Raw genomic sequence first — 25,159 nt, 5'->3', positions numbered from 1 at the left:
TTCAGTGGGCCTACTATGCTATTTATTTACAATCTATAAATATAGGCTGCCGGTTAATATAGGCTATTAAAGTGTTTCAACGTTTTATTGTAATTTCCGTTTTACTTTTATTATTATTACTAATACTTTTATTATGGCACAGTTCAAAAATCACAGTATTTTTTATTATTTTTATTACTATTGCCACTATGCAAAATTAATTAACAAATTGAACATTGAACCTTGAAAATAAAAGGAAGAGATGGGGTGTTTTCAGGCCTGTAGGTCATTTGCTTTGTTCCAGTGACTTAAATTGTTATGTTTTTTTCTGGGTTATGCTGCTACACCAACAAAATACCAAAAGTAAATATTTTAAAAAATATAGTGCCAAGTAAAATGCTGCAACATGATTGTGTTAAAAACAATAACATCAGATCTGTTCTTTAGTGACATGACAGTGTATTGCCAAATCATTTCTAATGTTTACAATGAAACTCAGAGTGAAAACTATGACAGTTAAAGGGATAGTTCACTTTGAAATTAATTTTTGATATGTTTTAGCTTACCTCAAGGGCATCCAAGATGTAGGTGTCTTTGTTTCCGCAGTAGTTTCAATTTTGATATTTTTAGGTCAAACCGTTCTTGTCTGTCAGTCATATAATGCAGGTCTATGGTCACTGTCTCAAAACACAAGCACAGAGTCCAAATAAAAACAATTCCCCATCGTCCAAATGAAACAATTTCCCATCATAAGTACACATTGATGGCCTAAGACACGAAACGAGCGGTTTGTGTGAGAAAACGAACAGTATTTATATAGTTTTTAGCTCTTGAAAACAGCACACGTCCAAATGGTCTGACGGCGCGGGCGAGTATAGATGTATACATAGATGTCGCCTTGGCTACGGTTTCGTTCCAATGAACTGCAGTAGCGAAGGCGACATCTAGTGTATACATCTATACCCGCATAGATATATACACTAGATGTCGCTTTGCTACGGTTTCGTTCCAATGAACTGCAGTAGCCAAGGCGACATCTATGTATACATCTATACTCGCCCGCGCCGTCAGACCATTTGGACGTGTGCTGTTTTCAAGAGCTACAAAACGTTTTCTCACACAAACCGCTCGTTTCGTGTCTTAGGCCATCAATGTGTACTTATGATGGGGAATTGTTTCATTTGGACGATGGGGAATTGTTTTAATTTGGACTCTGTGCTTGTGTTTTGAGACAGTGACCACAGACCTGCATTATATGACTGACAGACAAGAACGGTTTGACCTAAAAATATCAAAATTGAAACTACTGCGGAAACAAAGACACCTACATCTTGGATGCCCTTGAGGTAAGCTAAAACATATCAAAAATTAATTTCAAAGTGAACTATCCCTTTAATGAGATTAATACTATGTCTGTAGGGGTTCAATCAGTTTCTGCCTGGGAGCACAATCCACTGGCAGGTCACCCAATTACCTATTACCATTATTGTTATGAATATCTTCATCATAATAATAAAATAATGTATTTACTTGCAGCTAGAGTGGTATATTCAGAGCTCAATAGTGGCTGGGTGAACTTAGTGGCCAGTGAAGTGGCAGTAAGCCACCAGTCGGGATCCTGGTTCTTTGACCACTAAAATCACGATAAACCTTTCTAAAACATGGATCATGTAAAAGAATGGATCCATTAGAATAGATAATTATAATAACTTATAATAATAATTATTAATAAATTATAGAAAATTCTAATGAATCATTTCCCATTATGAATTATGATGCATCATGCAGCTTGGTCTATTGGGTCGGATTGCGTTCTCGTGAACACTCCTCATTCAAGTGATCTCGGGCCGATTGTTTTATTGTGCATCCGAGCTCAATTTCCATGTTTAAACCTTTTACATGCCTAAACAAACCAAACTAAGGACAAAAATGCAACAGGTTCCAAAACAACTGCTCCAGATGAGCCTTACACAGTCCATACTTAAAGGGATACTTCACCCAAAATGAAAATGAGTCCAAAATGGCCATTCACTGCCATTATAAGGCTTGGAAGAGCCAGGGCATTTTTTAATATAACTCTGATGTATAACGCTTGAACGAAAACTAACTCTGGAGCGTTTCTGTTGTGGTGAGAAAGCAATCTGACCCAACAGACCAACGAACCAAGCTATATTATAATTCATAATGGGAAAGTGTTGCATAAAATGCAGTGGGTGATGATGCTATGAGGTACGCTTTGAAATGTTGCCTTGTGAAAGCAAAATGTAATATTTGTTCCTGTTTTGGAACAAAGCAAACAATCTACAAGATTATTCCAGTTTGAATTATAATAATTAACTCTTTATTTCTTCTTCAGGTTTGTCTGCTGTTGGTTCAGATGAAGTGTCAGTGATGGAGGGAGATTCAGTCACTCTACACACTGGTGTTAAAACAAACCAACGATATGATATTAAATGGTATTTTAATGACATCCGTATAGCTCAAATCACTGGAGATCTCAGTAAGATCTGTACAGATGTTCAGTGTAATGAAGGCACTGAGAGATTCAGAGACAGACTGAAGCTGGATCATCAGACTGGATCTCTGACCATCAACAATATCACAAACACACACTCTGGAGAATATGAACTACATATCATCAACAGTGGCGACATCACTGAAGACTCCTTCAGTGTTTCTGTTCGTGGTGAGTCATTTAATGAATGTTTAAAAGCAGGTTATATGTGTTTAAATCACATTGTGTTTGCTTGTTGTCTTTACCTGCATCATTAAACAGAACAGAACAGAATGATTCAAAACTAGTATCTTTTAGTTGATGATCCATTAGTTTTATCTGTTAGTTTTATTCTGGTGAAGAAGACAATTTCTCATCATTTAATCCCTGATCATCTTTTCATATGATCTGTTTAAATGTATCTAATCATCATAATTATTGGGTTTTAGTTGTACAGTAAGTATGTGTTTTATAAGCACATATGAAGTAATTTCATGTCTTTAGCCCTATTCGCACAGGATTAGTATTACCCCTGGACCTCTGTAATTAAGAAATTACCCCCTGACGTCTGTGTTTTTGGTGGCTCATTCACACGGGCAAATAAATGTTCGTAATTCCTTCGAGTTTACGGACTTTACAGCGCGTGCCCACCCATTCACTGAAATTGCTAGCTGAACATGCTGAAACGAAGATCGCGCTGCAGTATTGCAATAAAAAAAAGAAGAACTTATTTAACCAATTTATTAGAGAAATATATTATATATATTATAGAATATCATATTATTGTATAAATATAATATATCATCTTTTTATTTTATTCTTTGTCCATATTTACAACAGGCCTGCCTGAAGAAGGTATTATAAATACTGAAACGTCGCAATAGGCTTGTTTTTCTATTAATTTTATTTGGTTTATTTCATTTTATATCATTTGTACTCTTTCACACTTTGATTTCTTGAGATACTTACAGGATGGACATCTTTAGAGGCCGTGTGAGACAAAGAAATGCTCCACGATACAGACTACTAAATTACACTACCACAAAAAGCGTCCAAACTTTCCAAAAGAGCTTCCATGTTGTGTATGGGGGTGGGGCTGGGGGCGGGGCTTTAACGTTTCAAAGCCGCGATGTACATAAAATCACACAAAGCTATAGAAGAAAATGTATAAAAACATTTTGGACCAATAAAACTAAGAAATAACATAAATAACTCCAGAAAGGCCACACTGCAGACAGGATTTGCATTTCACATGCAAATCAAATTAAATTGGCTAAATTACCTGTGCGAGCAGGCCAGCCTACAGCACAACATCGACGCACTGAAAAAATAAACAATTAATTTACTAAATTAAATTAGAACAGAATATACCTTTCTAATAAATAAAAATACAAAACGAAGTAAATCAGAATCAGTTCACAACCGCGGTCAAGCCAGCCGCGGTTTGAAAATACACGGTCAAGCCAGCCGCCAAAAAAAAAAGCGTGCATGTGCGCCTATTACTGTGAATACGATAATTTCAGTAACAGCAGAGAGAACGCGCTTTCAGAGCGCTTGAGTTGCCCAGATCTCTCTCTCTCTCTCTCTCTCTCTCTCTCTCTCTCTCTCTCTCTCTCTCTCTCTCTCTCTCTCTCTCTCTCTCTCTCTCTCTCTCTCTCTCTCCCTGTCTCTGTGTGCGTATGCGCATGTGCGGGCGTCTGAGGAGTGTGTGAGCGTCTGAGCGAGTTGCAGCGTGTGTGAGTGAGTTGGTACTTTTTTTCCTGTTTCTTTTTTCCTTTTTTTGTTTTGCTTAGTATATATTATTTGTCGCTGTTTTTTTTCACCTAAGGGTGGAAAATGGGGACAAATTCAGATGGTTGTGCTCTTTTAACCGCTCAACACGGGTGCAAATGTTTACCTGATGAGTCCATTACAGTTGAGGATTGTCTAGTTGCGATCGGTAGTGAAGTTGGGGCTTGTAATATTGTGTCTGCATCAAGGATGAACAAGGCGTTTGTTGTTTTTTTGAAAGAAGTTTCTTTGGTTCAGCATTTAGTTGAGTTTGGTTTATCCGTTAGAGATACTTTTTTATCAGTTTTGCCTTTGTCGAATCCTTCAAAGAAGGTTATCCTTTCGAATGTGCCCCCGTTCATTACCAAAGATTCACTCGAGCGTTTGTTAGGACGCTATGGTAAACTAGTTGGGCCAATAAAAATGATTCCTTTAGGATTAAAAAATCCAGAACTCAAACATGTGATGTCATTTAGACGTCAGACTTTCATGATCCTTAACGCCGAATTTCAATCTTTGAATACGTCAGCGAAAACCACTGTGCTGGGTAAAGATTATACCATTTACATCAGTACTGAATCAATGAGGTGTTTTACTTGTGGGAAGTACGGTCATACAAAACTGGTATGTTCAAGGAATGTGGAGGATAACATTAATGTGAATGAGCTTAATTCTTCTGTGGAACAATTACCTTCTGCTCCGGTAAATGATGAAGGTGGAAAAACTGACTGTGACAGAATTGATCAGGTAATTGATGCGGTTTCTTTATCTAAAGATGGAGTAAGTGCGAATGAGCCTATAATGAATGAGCACGTTGATGATGTGGAACACCTTTTGAATACCGTTGTAAGTGTAGATGAATGCACAGTGAGTGCCGAATTTGAGCGCGCTGACGCAGATCTCGCCGGCGCGATCGGTGAACCGGAGCGACCAGTAGAGCGGGCTGAGCTCGTGATGCCTGACGGCGAGTTGGTCGATTCGCAGGCATCAGGATTTAGCCTGTCTCAGGGCGATGCTGGTATGTTGATGGAAGGAAGTGAAGTTCAGGTAATGGATTCTGATAGTGACACTTCTGATATAGCAGAACATATTGCTATGGAAAATTCTCAGGGAAGTTCTGAAGGGAATGGCCAGAATCTTAAATTAAAACATCCCTATTATACAGTTCGTCAAATTAATGATTTTTTAGACTATACCTTTAACCAGCGAGGACCAAAAATTGAAAAATACTTCCCAGATTTACAACTCTTTGTTGATTCATGTACAATGGCGTTAAGAAAGGCAACAATGGAGGAGCTTGCTCAGCCTAAACGCTACAGACTCAAAAAATACCTGAGCACTGTTAAAAAAAAGATAAAAAATTCGTTATAAATATTATATATGAAGTCATGATTGTCAGTTTATTTATTTTTTATTTTTTTGGATATCTTAGCATTATCTTTTCCATGGCATTCATAAATATTGGATCATTTAACATCAATGGATGTCGGGATATAACAAAGAGATTTGCTCTTTTTAATTATTTACAATTAAAAAAGGCAGACATTATTATGCTCCAAGAGACTCATTCTGATTTGAGGAATCAGACACAGTGGAATTGTGATTGGAAGGGAAATATGTTAATGAGCCACGGGACTAATTTTAGTGCTGGTGTTGCTATACTCTTTTCTCCATGTGTCTGTAATCAACCAGTTATGTTTGAGATAATACCTGGTCGCCTTTTAAGAGCGGATATTATAGTTGGACAAGTAAGTTTTTCTTTTTTTAATATATATGCTCCTAATGTTGGACAAGAGCGTAAGATATTTTTTAAAAAAATGTCAGATGCTTTGTCACAGTGCCCACAGGATAATGTTGTGGTAGTAGGAGGTGACTTTAACTGCACAATAAATCCTGATTTAGATAGAAATCATGATGAACCCCATTCAGGTTCTGCAGAAGTTTTAAAAAATGTTATTGGATGTCATGATTTTGTTGATTTATGGAGAGATAGTTTTCCTGGGGTTAAACAGTATACCTGGTTAAAAGCTAACTCAAATTCCTTGTCTGGAGCGAGACTTGACCGATTTTATGTTGCTAAGAGTAATAGTGGTAGGTTTTACAATAGCCTAATAGCACCATCTTTTTTATCTGACCACCATTATATCTCCGTAGCTGTTTCTGTCCTGTCTTCTAAAACTCAAAAATCACACTGGCACTTTAACAACAGATTATTGCAGGATCACTCTTTTATTCACTCTTTTGGCCTTTTTTGGCAATCTTGGAGAGAGGAGAGATGTAGTTTTCCTTTGAGTCAGTGGTGGGACATAGGCAAAGTGCATATCAAGTTGTTTTGCCAACAATATACTGCCCATAACACCAGAACTCTCAAAGAAAAAATGAGATCACTTGAAGAAGACATTCTGAGACAAAGTAACCATGGTGACTCTGCTGATTCCATTGAGAGGAATAAATTCCTTCTAAAGACTTTGTTGGAGGAGCAAGGAAAAGCAGCCCTCTTAAGGACTAGATATTCTCAATTAAATGAAATGGACGCTCCTTCTGCATTCTTCTTTGGTCTTGAAAAAAAAACAAGAGAACATAAGTATTTCCATAAACTGAATGTACCACAGGGTGGTGTGACAACTGACCAGCAGGAAATCCGTACTCATGCACTTTCCTTTTATGAGGACCTCTATTGTGCTGAACCATGTGATCGATCAGAAGCAGAACAAATTCTATGTGATCTACCACAGTTATCAGAGGAAGATCAACTTATCCTTGAGAACCCTATATCCTTTGCTGAACTTTCTCTTGCCGTCCAGGAGCTGAGCCCTGGGAAGTCGCCTGGTCTTGACGGTCTTTCAGCGGAATTTTATCGTGCCTGCTGGAATGTGATTGGAGAGGACTTGTATGCAGTCTTTCTGGAAAGTTTTAACCGAGGGAAACTTCCAACGAGTTGTCGGAGGGCAATCATAACGTTGATTCCAAAAAAAGGGGATCTTGGGTTCCTTAAAAACTGGCGACCTGTATCACTGATCTGTGTTGATTTTAAGATTTTATCTAAAACATTGACTAATAGACTTAAAAAATATATGACAAATGTAATCCATGAAGATCAGTCATTTTGTGTACCTAAACGTACAATTTTTGATAATTTGTTTCTTGTAAGAGACATTATCACAGTTGCACAAAGACACAAATTGGACATTGGATTCCTCTCCTTGGATCAGGAAAAAGCTTTCGACAGGGTGGACCATCATTATTTGTTTAAGACCCTTGAAGCTTTTGGTTTTGGTATACAATTTATTTCTCTTGTCAAGCTGCTGTACAGTGACATTTACAGTATGATTCGAATTAATGGGTCTTTAACTAGGCCTTTCTCTGTGACCAGGGGAATAAGACAAGGATGTCCTCTGTCTGGTCTTCTGTACTCTATTTCCATTGAACCTCTGTTAGTTATGCTGAGGAAACAGCTGTGTGGTATTGGTGTCCCAGGTTTTCCAGAAATAGTCCCGGTGAAATTAACAGCTTACGCAGATGATGTCACAGTGATAATTAAGAGCACTGATGATGTCACTAAACTTATTTATTGTTTGAACAAGTATCAGAAAGCTACATCTGCTCGTATTAACTGGGATAAATGTGCATCCTTGTTGTTGGGAGACTGGTTGGATATAGGACCTCCGCGATTACCACAACAGTGTAGATGGGTTAAAGATGGATTTAAAGTGCTTGGTGTGTTTTTTGGGACAGCTCAATACACTGAAAAGAACTGGGAGGGATTAGCAAATCGGGTGATCGGCAGATTACAAAAATGGAGATGGCTTCTCCCACAGCTCTCCTTCAGAGGGAGGTGCTTGATTATCAATAATCTGGCTGCCTCAATGCTATGGCATAGAGTAACTGTTTTAAATCCCCCTAAGGAATTGCTTACTATCATCCAAAAAGCTTTTGTGGATTTTTTTTGGAACGGTCACCATTGGCTTATTCCTGGTATACTTTACCTTCCTGTGGCTGAGGGAGGTCAAGGACTAATACATATAGAGTCAAAAATATTAGGAATGAGATTACAAACATTACAGAGGATTATGTATTGTTCTGCTCCTTTACGATGGGTTTCATTTGGGTTGTCTATATTAACAGATTTAGGTGGGATAGGCCTTGATAAACAGTTGTTTTTAATGGAAAAGCCCTTTGAGGAAAAGGCACGTTGTTTCTTTCCTAACTTTTACATGTCAGTAATTAAATCATGGAAATATTTAAACTTTACAAGAACAGAAGATGTGCACTATGGGGTTTCAGAACCCTTGTTTTTTAATCCCCTTATAAAACTACCATCTAATTTGTCTTGTTTTGTTCCACAGTTTTTAAATGCTGGGGTCAGTAAAGTTATGGATTTAATTGATTTGACACAATGTCAGTGGCGAACTGTGTTATCACTTGCTGCACAGGTTGGAATTAAATCTCTGAGAACTATGGATAGGATAATCAAGTGTATTAGGGATGCTTTTCCCCCTGTATTAATGTCCTTTATAAACTCAGCCCTGGTAGATGGTTTTACACCTCAGACATTTCCTGAGCTGAAGGTGACCCCTAGAGATGGGAGAGTTGGGGGTAATATAAACCAGAATACATTGTTGAAGGGATATGGGGATTTGTTTTTTCATGATGTGGCAAAGAAAAATCTCTATTATATTTGTGTCAAATCTGTGCATGTTGGGCATTTGCAAGGAAAAACAGATACTAAATGGAGGGCTAAGATCTCTATTTGTGAGGAAGTACATCCATCATGGAGAGTATTGTATAAACCTCCTATCTCGAAGCGATGTGGAGATCTTCAATGGAGAGTACTTCATTGTGCTATAGCCTCAAATAGCTTGGTTTCAAAATTTAATAAGATTGTTTTATTATGTCCCTTCTGTAATGCTCATGATACTGTTTTTCATATGTTTTTTGAATGTCCAAGACTTGGTCCGATATTTGTAATACTAGAAAAGTTGATCACAAAATTAGGTTTTTCATATAGCAATACCTTGTTTATACTGGGATATAAATATAGAAGGTCATGGCAACAACAATGTGTTCTTGCCAATTTTTTAATTGGCCAGGCTAAGTTAGCCATTCTGAAATCCCACCAGTGTAAAAATGCAGGAACAGAGGTTGATATGGTTGCTATGTTCAGGTCTTTAATAGAATCTCGAGTGACCATTGAGTATACATATTACAAATACACTGATAATGTTGCTTTGTTTGAATGGAGATGGAGTGTGAGAGAGGCACTGGTGACAGTGAGTGAGAATAGAAGTTTAGTTTTTAATTGGTAAAATGTTGGTGTTTTTGTTAAATTGTTTTGGAAATGTATTTTTGTAAGGTGTTTTAAAACCCTTAATTGTTATAAATAAAAAGGGGTTAAAAGTCTCTCTCTCTCTCTCTCTCTCTCTCTCTCTCTCTCTCTCTCTTTTTTTTTCTTCTTATCTATCTATCTATCTATCTATCTATCTATCTATCTATCTATCTATCTATCTTTTTTATTTCTTTCTTTTTTTTCTATCTATCTATCTATCTATCTATCTATCTATCTATCTATCTGTTTTCTTTATTTTTTCTCTCTCTTTCTCTCTCTCTCTCTCTTTTTCTATATTTTTCTTCTTTATCTATCTATCTATCTTTTTTCTTTCTTCTCTCTCTCTCTCTCTCTCTCTATCTCTCTCTCTCTCTTTTTTTCTTTCTTTTTTTCTATCTTTTTCTTCTTGTTTATCTATCTATCTATCTATCTATCTATCTGTTTTCTTTATTTTTTCTCTCTCTTTCTCTCTCTCTCTTTCTTTTTTCTATATTTATCTTCTTCTTTATCTATCTATCTATCTTTTTTCTTTCTTTTCTCTCTCTCTCTCTCTCTCTCTTTCTTTCTTTTTTTCTATCTTTTTCTTCTTCTCTATCTATCTATCTATCTATCTATCTATCTATCTATCTATCTATCTATCTTTTTTCTTTCTTTCTTTTTTCTGTGAGAGACTAAGATGCCATATTTCGAGAGTTTTTGTACTTTGTTATCCTTTTAATATACATGTTGTCATTGCAAGTTGTGTATTTCTTTGACTAATGTTTTTTATTTTTCTTTGTAGGTCACATCTAGAGAATTTTATGTAGAGGTTTACAACATAATTATTTGCAAAAAAAAGCAGTAAAATAAAGTATACATTCTTTCTAAATACATCTTTTGGTTTTTGTTTTCATATATATTTTTTACTACATTAAAAGTTTCTGGAATTCAATGTCCCACCTAGTATGCACACCTCATTTGAAACCATTTTACCGCAGCATTTTGGAGATACGTCAATTTATTTGACTTTGGAGGCCTATAAAGTCCACATTTCTAATAAGTAGAAAAAACGAATGGCCATTTCTTATAGGGGACGTCCCATACAGTATGCACACCTCATATCAAAACATTTTACTGTAGCATTTTGGAGTTATGTCACATTTTGCTACTTTAGAGGCCTATAAAGACCTCATTTCTAATAAGTAGAAAAAAACTAATGGCCATTTCTTATAGGGGACGTCCCATACAGTATGCACACCTCATATCAAAACATTTTACTGTAGCATATGTCACATTTTACTATTTTAGAGGCCTATAAAGACCTCATTTCTAATCAGTAGAAAAAACTAATGGTCAGTCCTTATAAGGGACACCCCATACAGTATGTACACCTCATATCAAAACATTTTACTGCAGCATTTTGGAGTTTTGTCACATTTTACTACTTTAGAGGCCTATAAACACCTCATTTCTAATAAGTAGAAAAAACTAATGGCCATTTTTTTACAGGGGACATCCCATACAGTATGTACACCTCATATCAAACCATTTTACTGTAGCATTTTGGAGATATGTCACATTTTACTATCAGAGGCCTATAAAGACCTCATTTCTAATAAGTAGAAAAAACTAATGGTCAGTTCTTATAGGGGACGTCCCATACTGTATGCACACCTCATATCAAAACATTTTACTGTAGCATTTTGGAGTTATGTCACATTTTACTATCTTAGAGGCCTATAAAGACCTCATTTCTAATAAGTAGAAAAAACGAATGGCCATTTCTTATAGTGGACGTCCCATACAGTATACACGCCTCATATCAAAACATTTTACTGCAGCATTTTGAAGTTTTGTCACATTTTATAACTTTAGAGGCCTTTAAAGACCTCATTTCTAATAAGTAGAAAAAACTAATGGTCAGTTCTTATAGGCGACGTCCCATACTGTATACACATCTCTTATCAAAACATTTTACTGCAGCATTTAGAAGTTTTGTCACATTTTACAACTTTAGAGGCCTTTAAAGACATCATTTCTAATAAGTAGAAAAAACTAATAGTCAGTTCTTATAGGGGACGTCCCATACAGTATACACGCTTCATATCAAAACATTTAACAGCAGCATTTTGGAGTTTTGTCACATTTTACTAATTCAGAGGCCTATAAACACCTCATTTCTAATAAGTAGAAAAAACTAATGGCCATTTCTTATAGGGGACGTCCCATACAGTATGCACACCTTATATCAAACTATTTTACTGCAGCATTTTGGAGATATGTCACATTTTACTATTTTAGAGGCCTATAAAGACCTCATTTCTAATAAGTAGAAAAAAGTAATGGTCAGTTTTTACAGGGGACGTCCCATACAGTATGCACACCTCATATCAAAGCATTTTAATGCAGCATTTTTGAGTTATTTAACATTTTACTACTTTAGAGGTGTATAAAGACCTCATTTCCAATAATTAGACCACAGCCAGGACTGCCTCCCACGGCGGCGGCGCAGGAGGCAGTAGCCATGGAGTGAAGAGTCCAGACGCCACCATGGGGACTGCCGGTGGTGACGACAGTGATGGATGTGGAGCACACCGCGTAGCCAGAGAAGCCATGAGGCAGTGAGACACAAAGACCTATGCGACCGTGGCTGGGCCGCAGCGACGACCCCCTGAGGTGGAAGCAGGGATCCTGAGGTTAGAGGCTGAGCTGGAGCGACCATATGTGAAGGTGGAGCCTGAGGGAGTGCGGGGCTAGCCAAAGCTGAAGAGGTGGAGGGCCACAGGGCAACAAATGGGCCACAAGTCCATGGCAAAAGTGGTGCGATGACCAACCCAAGTGGAGCCGACGTGCCGAGGGAGCCCGGCGAGGCCGAATGGCCTGTGGTCCACGTTGGAGTCGAGGGTGGTAAGAGCACAGGAGCCAGGGCGATGGGTAGAGGTGGAGTGGAGGCGGTGCACTCAGAGGCTGGAGGCGGAGCCACAGTCTCCACACTCCCAGGAGGAGATGGCTCCCAGCAGGCCCAAGATGTAGCCGTGCCACTGAGAGGAGGCTGAGATGCACTGCGGGACAAATGGGAGGAGGAGATGACTGGGTGGCAGGAGTGTCTTGGGACTGCAGAAACATACAGATACTGAGGAAACATACACATTTATTACAAGTGGTTTGGAGAGGTGGTGGGAGAGGGAGGTTGGACGGGACAAGTGAATTCATTCTCGCTGCTTTCGGTGGGCTCATGCTGCTGATCCTCACAGTCTGGGTGATCTTGGCTGGGAACTGGGTTGTGAGTGGGACTGGCGTTGTTGTCCACAGTTACGACGGTGAGTGTCGTCACAAGCATTCACAAGATGCCAGCAACCACTCTACAAATTCTGAATTTCTACTTATTTAAAATGAGGTCTTTATAAGCCTCTGAAGTAGTAAAATGTGACATAACTCCAAAATGCTGCAGTAAAATGTTTTGATATGAGGTATGCACACTATATGGGACGTCCCCAATTAGAACTGACCATTAGTTTTATCTACTTATTAGAAATTCGGTCTTTCTAGGCCTCTGAAGTAGTAAAATGTGACATACCTCCAAAACGCCACAGTAAAATGGTTTTATATGAGGTGTGCATACTGTATGGGACGTCCCCTGTAAAAACTGACCATTACTTTTTTCTACTTATTAGAAATGAGGTATTTATAGGCCTCTAAAATAGTCTAATTCGACATAACTCCAAAATGCTGCAATAAAATGCTTTGATATGAGGTATGCATACTATATGGGACGTCCCCTATAAGAACTGACCATTAATTTTTTCTACTTTTTAGAAATGTGACCCTGGACCACAAAACCAGTCTTATGTGTATTTTTTCTAAAATTGAGATTTATACATCATCTGAAAGCTGAATACACAATCTTTCCATTGATGTATGGTTTATTAGGATAGGACAATATTTGTCCGAGAAACAACTATTTGAAAATCTGGAATCTGAGGGTGCAAAAAAATCGGAATATTGAGAAAATCGCCTTTAAAGTTGTCCATTTCTATTGGCGATAGTGCTGCATCCATTCACAAAAATAAATGTTTTATATATTTAAGGTGGGAAATTTACAAAATATCTTCATGGAACATGATCTTTACTTAATATCCTAATGATTTTTGACATAAAAGAAAAATCTATAATTTTGACCCATACAATGTTTTGTTGGCTATTACCACAAATATACCCGTGCAACATAAGACTGGTTTTGTGATCCAGGGTCACAAATGAGGTCTTTATAGGCTTCTGAAGTAGTAAAATGTGAAGTAACTCCAAATTGCTGCAGTAAAATGTTTTGATATGAGGTGTGCATACTGTATGGGACGTCCCCTATAAGAACTGACCTCTACTTATTAGAAATAAGGTCTTTATAGGCCTCTGAAGTAGTAAAATGTGACATAACTCCAAAATGCTGCAGTAAAATGCTTTGATATGAGGTGAGTGTGCATATTGTATGGGACGTCCCCAATAAGATCTGACCGTTAGTTTTTTCTACTTATTAGAAATGAGGTGTTTATAGGCCTCTGAAGTAGTAAAATGTGAAGTAACTCCAAATTGCTGCCATAAAATGTTTTGATATGAGGCGTGCATACTGTATGGGACGTCCCCTATAAGAAATGGCCATTATTTTTTTCTACTTATTAGAAATGAGGTCTTTCTAGGCCTCTAAAGTAGTAAAATGTGACAAAACTCCAAAATGCTGCAGTAAAATGCTTCATGTGAAACCCATGTAAAAATCATTCAGCAATATACCACAGAAAATGGTAGTCCTACCATGTTCTTTTGTAGGGCCTATAGCCATGTTTCCCAACATTAAAACAAATAATTCAAATTTAGCTTTTATTTCATTTCAAAATATACAAATTGAATGTTTAAAACAAACAAAGCAAAACCAAATTAAAATTATACATTTAAAAAAAGCCTCTAAAACAATGATGTATAAGGGCGTGTGTGTGTGTATTGTGTGTTTGTGAACGTGTGTTGTCTCAGTCCTCTGTGTCTCCTTCAGCAGGCATCCTGTTTTGGGATAGAAAAACAATCAAAGATTAGGGCAGTGCAATATGTCTTCTCCTCACAGATATCACTGAACTCAGAGTGAAATCTTGGCAGATGAGTCTTTAACGCACCCTTTGGTTTTGAATGTACACACACAATGTATGTAAATGCAGTGAAGTGTTCTGGTCACGTGCCAGTGTTTCAGTAGATCTTGCTGTAGGAGAATTGACTGGCTTTTGTCAGAAAACTTGCAATGACGACAGAGCATCACTTTGGCTACACCCTGATGGAGAAATAAAAGTACAATTGATCACAAAAAATTCTAATATTTTTATAATATTAATAATAATAATAATAATTTGACGCTTATAAAATAAAATAATGTAACATCACTATATTAGTTAGGCCTGTTTCCTTAAATTTGTGATGAAACCAGAGTTGCAACCAATTGACCGTTCGCAAAAGTCACGCCCCCTAGTTATTGTTACTACGCCCGTCAAACAATTGAGAAACAGACACGTGGCTCGGTTGAGCTCCATACCGGTATAAGTGATTGCTTTTGGAGTAATGCAGCAGATATATCCTCCAGGGCACGACAGAAAGGGCTGCAATATGCATATGTTTATAATGTTAAAAGAAGCAAAGACGGGAATATTACAACAATCGAGGCAAAGGTGCTTGAAGTGGGGGAAAAAAGGTGCCGGTAGGCAGGCTGACTGTTACTCTCTTGCATTGGCAAATCATGACATTTGAGATTAATACAGTGAAAAACAAAACTTGAAGATATTGCTGGTACAACAACAATTTATTGTTATTTATTAACTATATAAATGTATTTAAACAAGTCGTGTGTGTGTGTGTGTGCGCTTGTGTGCAAACGGAACTCCTCCAAGTCTGCAAGTCCAAAAATACATTTAGGCTATGGTGAGTTTACTACATTTTATTTTTTTTAATGCATTTATGGTGAGATTATTATATTTTCATGTCAATCTGTGTTCGTTTTGACCAAGAACCATGCGCTGTCACTTTAATTCAGCGCGTGCAGCACAGCAAAATTAGACTCGGTGCAGAAACGCTTGCAGCATCCGCTTGCAGTGTGAAAGCTTTACCTGTTAACATGGGTGCGGGAAAAAAATACACACTTCAAACGCACTGTAAACGGACTACGGAGTATATGTGAAACGGGCGTGACTGACGCTTATATACACTGACAAATGTATGCTTATTAATCTTCGAGGCATTTAGCTGTGAGTGAGGTCTCCCACACTGCTTACTCCATTGTCGGCATCTTTCCGCTTGGGTTTTGGGTTTTGGAAAGGCGAAAAAAACGACCCCTCCCTCTAAACTTTTGGGGTACTGTTGAAAACCTTTTTCTTCGTCGAAGCAAGAGACCAGGAGACGTTGGGGATCACGTTCAAACAAAGTTATTCTTTATTGAGGACTTTGCGTTGACGCGGCTGCAGTTCTTCCCAAATCAGTCTAAAGTATATACAGTTTGCATTGTAGTTATATACATTCCAAGGGGGAGGGATTACATAGAGGTGGAGACTCTGAACAAAGCCTGCAAATGAAGTAGGAACACACCCTACTCTGAGTCCAATTGAATCAGCATAACTATTCACATGCTGATACTGGCCAGGAACTCCAATTCCAATAGCCATCCCAGACCCATTAAAGACAAAAGGTGAAAGTCAATCAACCTAACGATTCAACGTCTGGGCTCCGAAAGGTGAGAATCAAGTGATCTGACTTATTTAAAACACAATAGAGAAAACAGGTCTGGCAGGAAAGGAGACTCTTGCTGGAGACTCAATAAATCAGTATATAAACTTTATCAGTTTATATACTATTGCAGTGGAAAAACTAAATTAAACCTTTAATAAAAATGTAATCCAACACTTCCCCCTTTGAGAGTTCTAATAACTCTCACAAAAATACAAATTTATACACTTAAAAGTTAATTCTTGTAACTTGTGTAAGTTACAGGTACGTATAACTTATTCTGTGTTGTGTCCTTGATTTACATGAGTGTCATAGTTCTTCTCAAAACCATAACTGTTGACATCTGCGACGCAGGGTGTAAAATGTCATATAAACTACATGATTACACAGAAAACCATGTAGCATAACAGTGGAATTCTTGAAAATCCATGGCGCCTGAATAGCTGTGAAGTCTGTTTCCTGTAGCGTCCATTTCCCACGTAGAGTCGCTCTGATGACTCGTCCCTCATGAGGCTTGTTCATGGAAATCTGAGGTGATGCTTTACACCAGGTTTCTGCTTGCGAAGACATCAACACATACGAGTAACACAAGAAAACAAAGAAACAGCAGAACAGCAATATTCATGCATAGACTTCATCCTTCCATAAGTCATTTGATCGTATAGTGGTTTTAAGTCTAACTTTTATCAAAGTACACTTAAAAGTTCATTCTTGTAACTTGAAAAAGTTACAGGCACAAGCATGATCTGTGTTGTTCATCTGTAATTGCATGCTGACACAGAAACATAACATGAAACTAGGGTCCGTGAATTTTCTCTGCGTTGTGTATTTTTCATTTTCTTTGGTGATAGTTCGTTCAGCAGTAGGTCTGGTTGTCTTCTTGAGGTTGTGGCTTCATACGCAGATGAGACGGTCGTTGCATATGGATCTTGAAAAAGCCATCAAGTTTTATCTGCACACTGTAAGACAGAAAACAGAAAAACAGAGAGCAGTATTTCTTCAAAACACTACGGTTGTAGCAGTTTAAACATTATGGTTCTATCGTTTTCAGAGTCTACTGTTGTCGTTTCATTCTTTCCCTATTTCTTAATTTATTTGACACCTATGGACCATTGAGGTAAGGATGGACTAAATCAGGAAAGGCCTATGAGGTAGTGTCTTCACCCTGGGTTCACCCCCGAAGCCTGTTGCGTCAGTTCCTCCCAGGGCACTTCACTTGTCCGTGTCCTACCTGTCCCTGTGTTGTGTACACACTGTACAGTGTGTGAGAAAATTGGCACATTTCCATTCTCCAGTGAAACATCAGTCTTAATAAACATCATTAACAGAGGATGGTGTCTGATGGTAATGTTCTGCAGTATAACATTTAAGGCTGTGAGTATACTGAATGTCCCCCAAACAAAGGCTGTGACAGTCACTTTCCTTTTGTTCTATTAAACAAAAATAAGTCTTTCATCTTTGTTGTGAGTTACTGGGGAAATTAAGCACTCACAGCCTAAATGGTTAACACTGTATCAAGTTGCCCCACGAGTTTAACGAGGAGGGGAGGGGCTGCTTCAGAATATCAAGCAGGCTAAGCAGAAGCTGAGTAACCTTATTTACATGTCTTAAGTTATTTTTGTTTTTTCTACATTCTTTTCCAAAATGTCCATGCTTGCCACAGTAAGAACAGCTGGCATCTCTAGGACTTTTGCGTTTCTTTGGCTTCTCTGAGTTGACCATAACAGAAACTGCAGCAATTCTTACTCTCTCTTTGACATCAGAATCTCTTTCCCAAATAGCTAAACTGTCCAAGTTGTCTTGCAGAGTTCTCGTACACCATGTGATGTTTAAGTAAGGCAACGCCTTTCTGTGTTCTGGCAAAAGACAATGAAACCATGTGCGAACCAAAGGACCATTATGACCTAACACCTTTTCTGGAGTGTCGGCAATTCCGCTGTAAACGGCAGCGATCTGACAGAATCGTTCTGTGTACTCACAAACAGTCTCACCCTTCTTATGTACACAATTGGTTATTTTTGACCAGTCCACGTTCGGTCCAACAATGTTCTTTAAAATTTTCAGAACTTCCTCTCTCAATTCATCTTTACTGGCTTGTTGCAGTTCAGAATTGTTTACAGCACTTTCAAAATCATTTAATTCTGACTCAGTCAAGATCTGTGATATTAGCTGAGTGACTTCAGCTAGAGTCATATCATAGAGCCGCATCTTTTTGGACAACTCTCTCCTAAACTCAGAAAAATTTCTTTGCACTGATGGCAAACTTTCAGCAATTCTCTCAATATCTTTAGGACCTAAAGATGTTTTGACTGCTTGTGGCTGCAATATGGGGTTTGCAAATGGAACTGTATCAATACCTTTTCCCTGAGGCTTTTGTCTAGCTACGCACACTTCAACTGCATTTACATCTGCATTTACATCTGCATTGACCTTGTCCTCTATACTATCAAAAGACTGTAAATCAGGATAGCTTTCATCTGACTGTTGGTCTTCTAAATCACATTTGGTTGAGGCTTTGTTATGGCCCACGTTTGTCTTGAGACAGGACACCTGAGTCTGCAATTGTTTGATCTGATCTTTCAACTTATCAATACAACAAGCTTGTTCTTGTGCAATGGATAAGCTAAATTCTCTGTGACAGAAGATAATGCCTTTGACATTTTTCTTGCGAATACTTTCTCCTAGTACCTTCTTACAATCTTCAACTGACCACACTTTTTCTGGATCAATGCCAAATTTCTTTGTTAAATTCAATCTGACTGGCTCAGTCACGATGGAGTCCATGTGCTCTGATAACAAAGACTTGAATTCACTATCTGTCCAAAAAGGTGTAATCTGTCTAGTACTTTTCCTAAACATTTTGTGAATTTCTGTTACCACAAACAAACACTAAAAAACTTATCTCTACTGTCTTACAAAACAGAGGGTACAATCTTATTAGCACATGACGCTAACTCTTCTCTAGCTTACAGAGGATAGGTCTTCTCCAGCAAGAGCAAACACACAATATTAACATGTAACTGTTAATCTTCCCTGCCAACACCAGAGGATCAATTTCATCTCTAAAAGAAAACTTTTTAGAGGCTTATCTTTAGTTAACCAAACTCTACAGCTGTTTGTTAACTACTTCTCTGAACGGCGCAGAGGAAAACATTTGTACTGGTCTGCATTGGTTCTTTGAATGGAGTGAAAACTCACCGAGTCTTTGGTTGTACAGAAAACATTCGTCTGGAACTCAGTCAGCTTTGTTGAGATCTTTGAGCTTGAAGTTTTCAATCTGGAAGAAGCTTGAAGTTTTAAGATTCAGTTCTTTGAGTTTCCTTCTTCTCCATCCGGGTCACAGGGCACCAAATTGTTGAAAACCTTTTTCTTCGTCGAAGCAAGAGACCAGGAGACGTTGGGGATCACGTTCAAACAAAGTTATTCTTTATTGAGGACTTTGCGTTGACGCGGCTGCAGTTCTTCCCAAATCAGTCTAAAGTATATACAGTTTGCATTGTAGTTATATACATTCCAAGGGGGAGGGATTACATAGAGGTGGAGACTCTGAACAAAGCCTGCAAATGAAGTAGGAACACACCCTACTCTGAGTCCAATTGAATCAGCATAACTATTCACATGCTGATACTGGCCAGGAACTCCAATTCCAATAGCCATCCCAGACCCATTAAAGACAAAAGGTGAAAGTCAATCAACCTAACGATTCAACGTCTGGGCTCCGAAAGGTGAGAATCAAGTGATCTGACTTATTTAAAACACAATAGAGAAAACAGGTCTGGCAGGAAAGGAGACTCTTGCTGGAGACTCAATAAATCAGTATATAAACTTTATCAGTTTATATACTATTGCAGTGGAAAAACTAAATTAAACCTTTAATAAAAATGTAATCCAACAGTACCTAGTGTCAGACTTGCAGGTGCCATAGGCGCTTCGTTTCACCATGTGCTGAATATCGCAATGTTTGACGGAGGTCCTTCTCCTTAGTTACCGTTGCTGAGCTAGGATTGGACGAGGAGCGTTCGAGGGCGGGGTTTTGCGAACGGTCAATTTTACTCCATATTGTAGCGTATTTATAATTGAAATACACATACAATGGCTATACAATACAAAGTGTTTGCACATCCCTGGCAGTTGGTTTGTAAAATATCTTCATTGTTTTGTCAGATATCTTTATTTTGTCTGAAGATATGCAGAGAAGTGTGTGTGTGTGTGTGTGTGTGTGTGTGTGTGTGTGTGTGTGTGTGTGTTTTTGTTGTTGCTGTTAATTAGTGATGCAACGATACAATTTTTTCAGAACCGATCCGATACCAAAGATTCTGAGTATCGGCCGATACCGATCCGTACCGATACCAGCACAGGTTTTTTTTAATCAAGTAGAATTTCTATAACTCTGTGTTGAACTGATAATAAGAACTGAAAAAAAGAAAAACAACAACAACAAAAAATATATGATCATAATCTGACATAAATAAACTAGATTAGTTGATAATTCAGTAAAATTTAGTCTAGAAAAATCACGAGTGCAGCGCGTCGAGTCCGCATTGAAAAGTTTAAAGCACAAAGAAAATACATATTGATGCGTAGTGTATTATACAGTATCTATCTATGCAATAGTCTATTCAGCATTTTCTTTTAACAGTTTTAAATTTCAGTTACTGTGCGCGTGAAGAACAAATAGTGCTCTGACTTTTCTCCAGTGTTGTGATCTAACAGACACCCGGTAGAAAGTAACATGATTAAGGTACAGCAATAAAATCCAGCAAGATAAGAGTTGTTTTATGCGAAACCATAGACCTTTATCTACAGATCAAGTATAATAATAGTAACATTGAATCATCTTGGAGAGAGTTTCATCGTGTTAACTGTCGTAACCGAACGCGACGCGCTGTTTGAATGCTGAATGAAGAATGATTGACAGCCGCAGCTGAGAGAAACATTTACGTGATCTTGAATTTAACACTTAAATATTCATTTAGGCTATATCTCACATTATACTATATAATGGCTTCAGAACACTTATAATATTGTGCACAAAAATTTATGGTGCTTTATAATGTTTGTGTGCCTTTTGTGTGGCTTAACAATAACACAGAATAGTATACACACAATATCGGATTTGGATCGGCCTCGTCTGACCGATACCCGATCTGCCAAAAATGGCAGTATCGGAGCCGATATCGATACTGAGTATCGGATCGGTGCATCCCTACTGTTAATAAACTAAAAATAATAGGCCTATAATTTTATTAAACAATTGAAAATATTACATTGTAATTGTATTAAAAAGAAAGAAAAAAAAATCCTACAGGTTTTTTTTTTGATGCTTAATTATGCATTAAATTCAGGTAGGCTACTGAGTCGCTGTCCTCAGTGCCGCAGAAAAGCGCCGCTAGTGCCTATCACATGTAATTTTGTAGCGAACTGTCTTGTGTGATTAAAGTTTTGAGCTTCAGAATTTCCGTTAACATAGTGAGTTTTTAGGGAGCAAATGTTTCAGTGCACTGTAAGGATTTTGTGATAAAGACGGCCATTAACCACTGACTACTGAGCTAGAGAACTGAGTGATATTTACCCAGAGTTTAGCACCTTGACTAGCTTGTTCAAGTGTGCTGGACTAGGTTGGAGTAAACCTCTGCATGTAAGTGGACCTTGAGAGACGATATTATATCTCCTGCAATATGTTCTGAACTTACAACACTGGTGTCCAGACCAAAGTTCTGCAGAGTTTCTGGTGATCCTGGATCAGCTGCTCAGGTCTGCTTTATTGGGTTTGGGAGCTAAACTCTGTGATCAGGACTAGATGGCAAACAATACTGTAAAGGGGAGAAGACAAACACTATTATTATGTTATAAATAACTTGTTCTGTGTTCATCTGCTAACCTGTACAAAGTATGCATCATGAATAAGTGGTATGAATTTGCTCTTTTAATAACACTGTTTTACTACATTAATACTAACTACAAACCTGATAAAAATGACTGGTGGGCAATGGAGGAAAGGCTTATTTTGCCCTCCAGGTCAAGTCATAGACAGTAAAAGAAATGGACACAGCGACCCCATTGGAACTCAATTGAGACAAGTGAAGCCCATTTTTAGCGATTTCTTAGCACTTCCTTTCCTGACGCGCAGACTCAAACCGTGCAAAGCGTTACACGGACCACGTGAGCATCCCGTCTGTCTTCTAGTAGCTGTGCCAAGAGAAATCTGAATCATTCCCTTCCGAATCTTGCAGAGACGGAGAGTGTGAGTAGGAGCTGTCCATGAGCTTGGAGCAGGAGCAACTTTTGCTAGGTATTCTGATTAATTATATTGTCATTTTGCCTCCACGTCCCCCCGATTGCCTGCGAGCTTCTCCTCCCGTCCATACGGTAATCTCTCTACTGTGCGACAGAGAGTCGCGTGCTTATGACGCAATCGTTAGCCTACTTTTACAAAAACTGCTTCTACGGGGCCATAACATAAGCTACAAGGTAATGGAGCATTTTATACATTGTCGTGTTTCTTTAGAAATAAATAATGGACAAATGGAGTCTTTAAACGCCTCAGATGTAAAGTTATTCGCTGTCAAAGTGACGCCAAAATGAATGGGAGTCAATGGGATGCTAACTGCAGGTGAAGTTCTGCTACAAGATGGCGGCACGCGGCCGACTTCAACTTCCGGTCGAATTCCTTCCCCCCTGGGTCAAGTAACGTTACAGCTCGCTGCATCCTGACGTCACTTGATAACTATGAATTAACCATACAGTCCGTACTTTTAGGTTAAATAAATTAGATTATTTCCATTCATCCATTGACCAATTGTCAGCAAAACCTTTACAAAACTCTCAAAATATCTCATCTACACATAATATGTGATTAAAAGCCCATACTTACAGCTCAAGTCTATAGTTACCCTAACTTAACGTTAAGTTACCTCAAGTTAGCCTAACGTTAACGGTTGAGATGCTAACGGACTTTTGCGAAGACACTAAGCCATTTCTATAAAGTAAATATTCAACGGAAGCGAGTCATTTACATGAAAGAAAGTCTCAGAAACACTTGTATGTACAATTTGTGTAATTTTATGGACTAAACTTACCTTAAAGTAGTTAAAACAACAGTGAGAGACGGAGTTTCGCTGATTGTCAGTTGAGCTGCTGCCTCGTTTCCATGGTAACGCCCTCCGCTCCAGTTCAAATGCTGCTTGAATATTCAGCGCGCGCGCCCATTAAAACACGTAGAAGTCACGCAGCATTTACATACATTTTGAATTGATGGAGTGAATTATTTGATAATCAGCTAAAATATCCTGATACATTATTAAGTGGATAGGCTTGTGGCCATCGCAAACTGTAAATAGAATGAAAATATAAAAGCATTGAAAACGTACAAGTCTGTCAGTTATAATAGGCTACATTATAATATAATATATAGGCCTACCTTTAGGAATGGTAAACGCGGTGTGGAAACAAAATAGCAGAAACTACATGATATATGAACGTTTTCTACACAAATTCACAGATGTGACAGGAAGAACAAGCTTTATTCTAAGTATTTTTTTTATGTATTTCAAATCTATTAAATGTATTTCAATATTTAACAGTGCTTTGCATATGTGAATATATTAATAATGCTGTTGTTTATCGGGGTCTACGGTGTTTAAACTACTTTGATGTTTAATGTTTTTATGGATGCATAGGCATATTTAATGTAGTAACTGTTAACAAATGTTCAGATATAGGTGTAATAATATTCAGCACAAGTTTTCAACGAGATACAAACAACTAGGGAGCGCTTTTTACTGGATTTATGCCAAATCATGTAGGTAGATGGTTTACGAACATAGGTGTTCACAAATAATGTATTTCTGGGATGTGCAGTGACACGTAACTTTGAAACTATTTCTACAATCTATTTATTCACTTGCTACAATAGACTTTAATTGTATTTATGCTATATTAGGGCTAAATGTGGTTTAAAACAGACGGACCAAACAAAGCCCAAATTTCAACGTCTATGTTTGGGCTAAATTTGGACCAAATCAGACGGACCAAACAAAGCCCAAATGTCAACGTCTATTTTTGGGCTAAATTAAGACTATGACGGGCCGACTTGATTCAGCCCAAAAAACAATGTCTTAATGACATCTGGTGCTGGGTGGGCTTTCTCTCGACATGATTATGTATAACTTATAAAACATTTCTAATACCAATCACAAATATACGTCTCAGGACGTAACAACACACAAAAAAACATTGAATATGTTTTACATTTTTGTCGTTATTAAGTCTAAAATTGATCATTTATTAACTGGCACTTACCTGAAGTTAAGTATGACTGTGACAAAATGGGACAACTTCCAATTACAAAGAAGCTGAAAATGTACACTATTTGTGATGTGGAAACATGATTCACATGTTAAAAATTATTTTACAACATGTGCAAATATATTTCACATGAGCTCCACATTATAACCTATAGAAACATGTTTTCCACATGTGCCACATGCTCCATTATGTTCACATGTGGTGAAATGTTGTTCACATGTGGTGAAATGTTGTTCACATGTGGTGACATGTTGTTCACATGTGGTGAAATGTTGTTCACATGTGGTGAAATGTTGTTCACATGTGGTGAAATGTTGTTCACATGTGGTAAAATGTTGTTCACATGAGAACACATGTGATCACATGAGGTCACATGTAATCACATGTGTAAAACATGTGATAACATGTGAAATTCATGTGTTTTTTCTGTAAGGGAATGCTTTGATATGAGGTGTGCATACCGTATGGGACGTCCCCTATAAGAACTGACCATTATTTTTTTCTACTTATTAGAAATGAGGTGTTTATGGGCCTCTGAAGTAGTAAAATGTGACAAA

General features: G+C 37.8%; 2 protein-coding genes and 1 long non-coding RNA gene across 4 annotated transcripts in view; 1 reads left to right on the top strand and 2 right to left on the bottom strand.

Moving 5' to 3' along the window:
• The window catches only part of LOC311295607 (uncharacterized protein), a gene marked incomplete at its 5' end in the record, with an annotated part of 111,216 nt that overhangs the window by 46,066 nt on the left and 39,991 nt on the right, over nucleotides 1-25,159 (bottom strand). The window lies entirely within an intron of this gene.
• Nucleotides 1-25,159, top strand: part of LOC311295221 (uncharacterized protein) — a 34,665-nt gene that overhangs the window by 847 nt on the left and 8,659 nt on the right. For both annotated transcript variants that reach the window (XM_084416484.1, XM_084416483.1), the window contains exon 2: nucleotides 2,336-2,665. In XM_084416484.1, the coding sequence (XP_084272610.1) occupies nucleotides 2,336-2,665 (330 nt within the window). The remainder of the gene's footprint in view (nucleotides 1-2,335; nucleotides 2,666-25,159) is intronic.
• LOC311295230 lies at nucleotides 14,560-22,632 on the bottom strand. The gene is made up of 3 exons (XR_014628254.1): nucleotides 21,989-22,632; nucleotides 14,705-14,856; nucleotides 14,560-14,594 (listed from the first exon to the last, which is right to left on the bottom strand). It is a non-coding gene; the product is annotated as an uncharacterized lncRNA (long non-coding RNA).

Source organism: Rutilus rutilus (genome assembly GCF_951802725.1).
Source record: "Rutilus rutilus genome assembly, chromosome: 8".
NCBI lineage: Eukaryota > Metazoa > Chordata > Actinopteri > Cypriniformes > Leuciscidae > Rutilus > Rutilus rutilus.
Note: the sequence above shows the minus strand (reverse complement) of the source record. Positions and strands in the feature narration are given on the sequence as shown.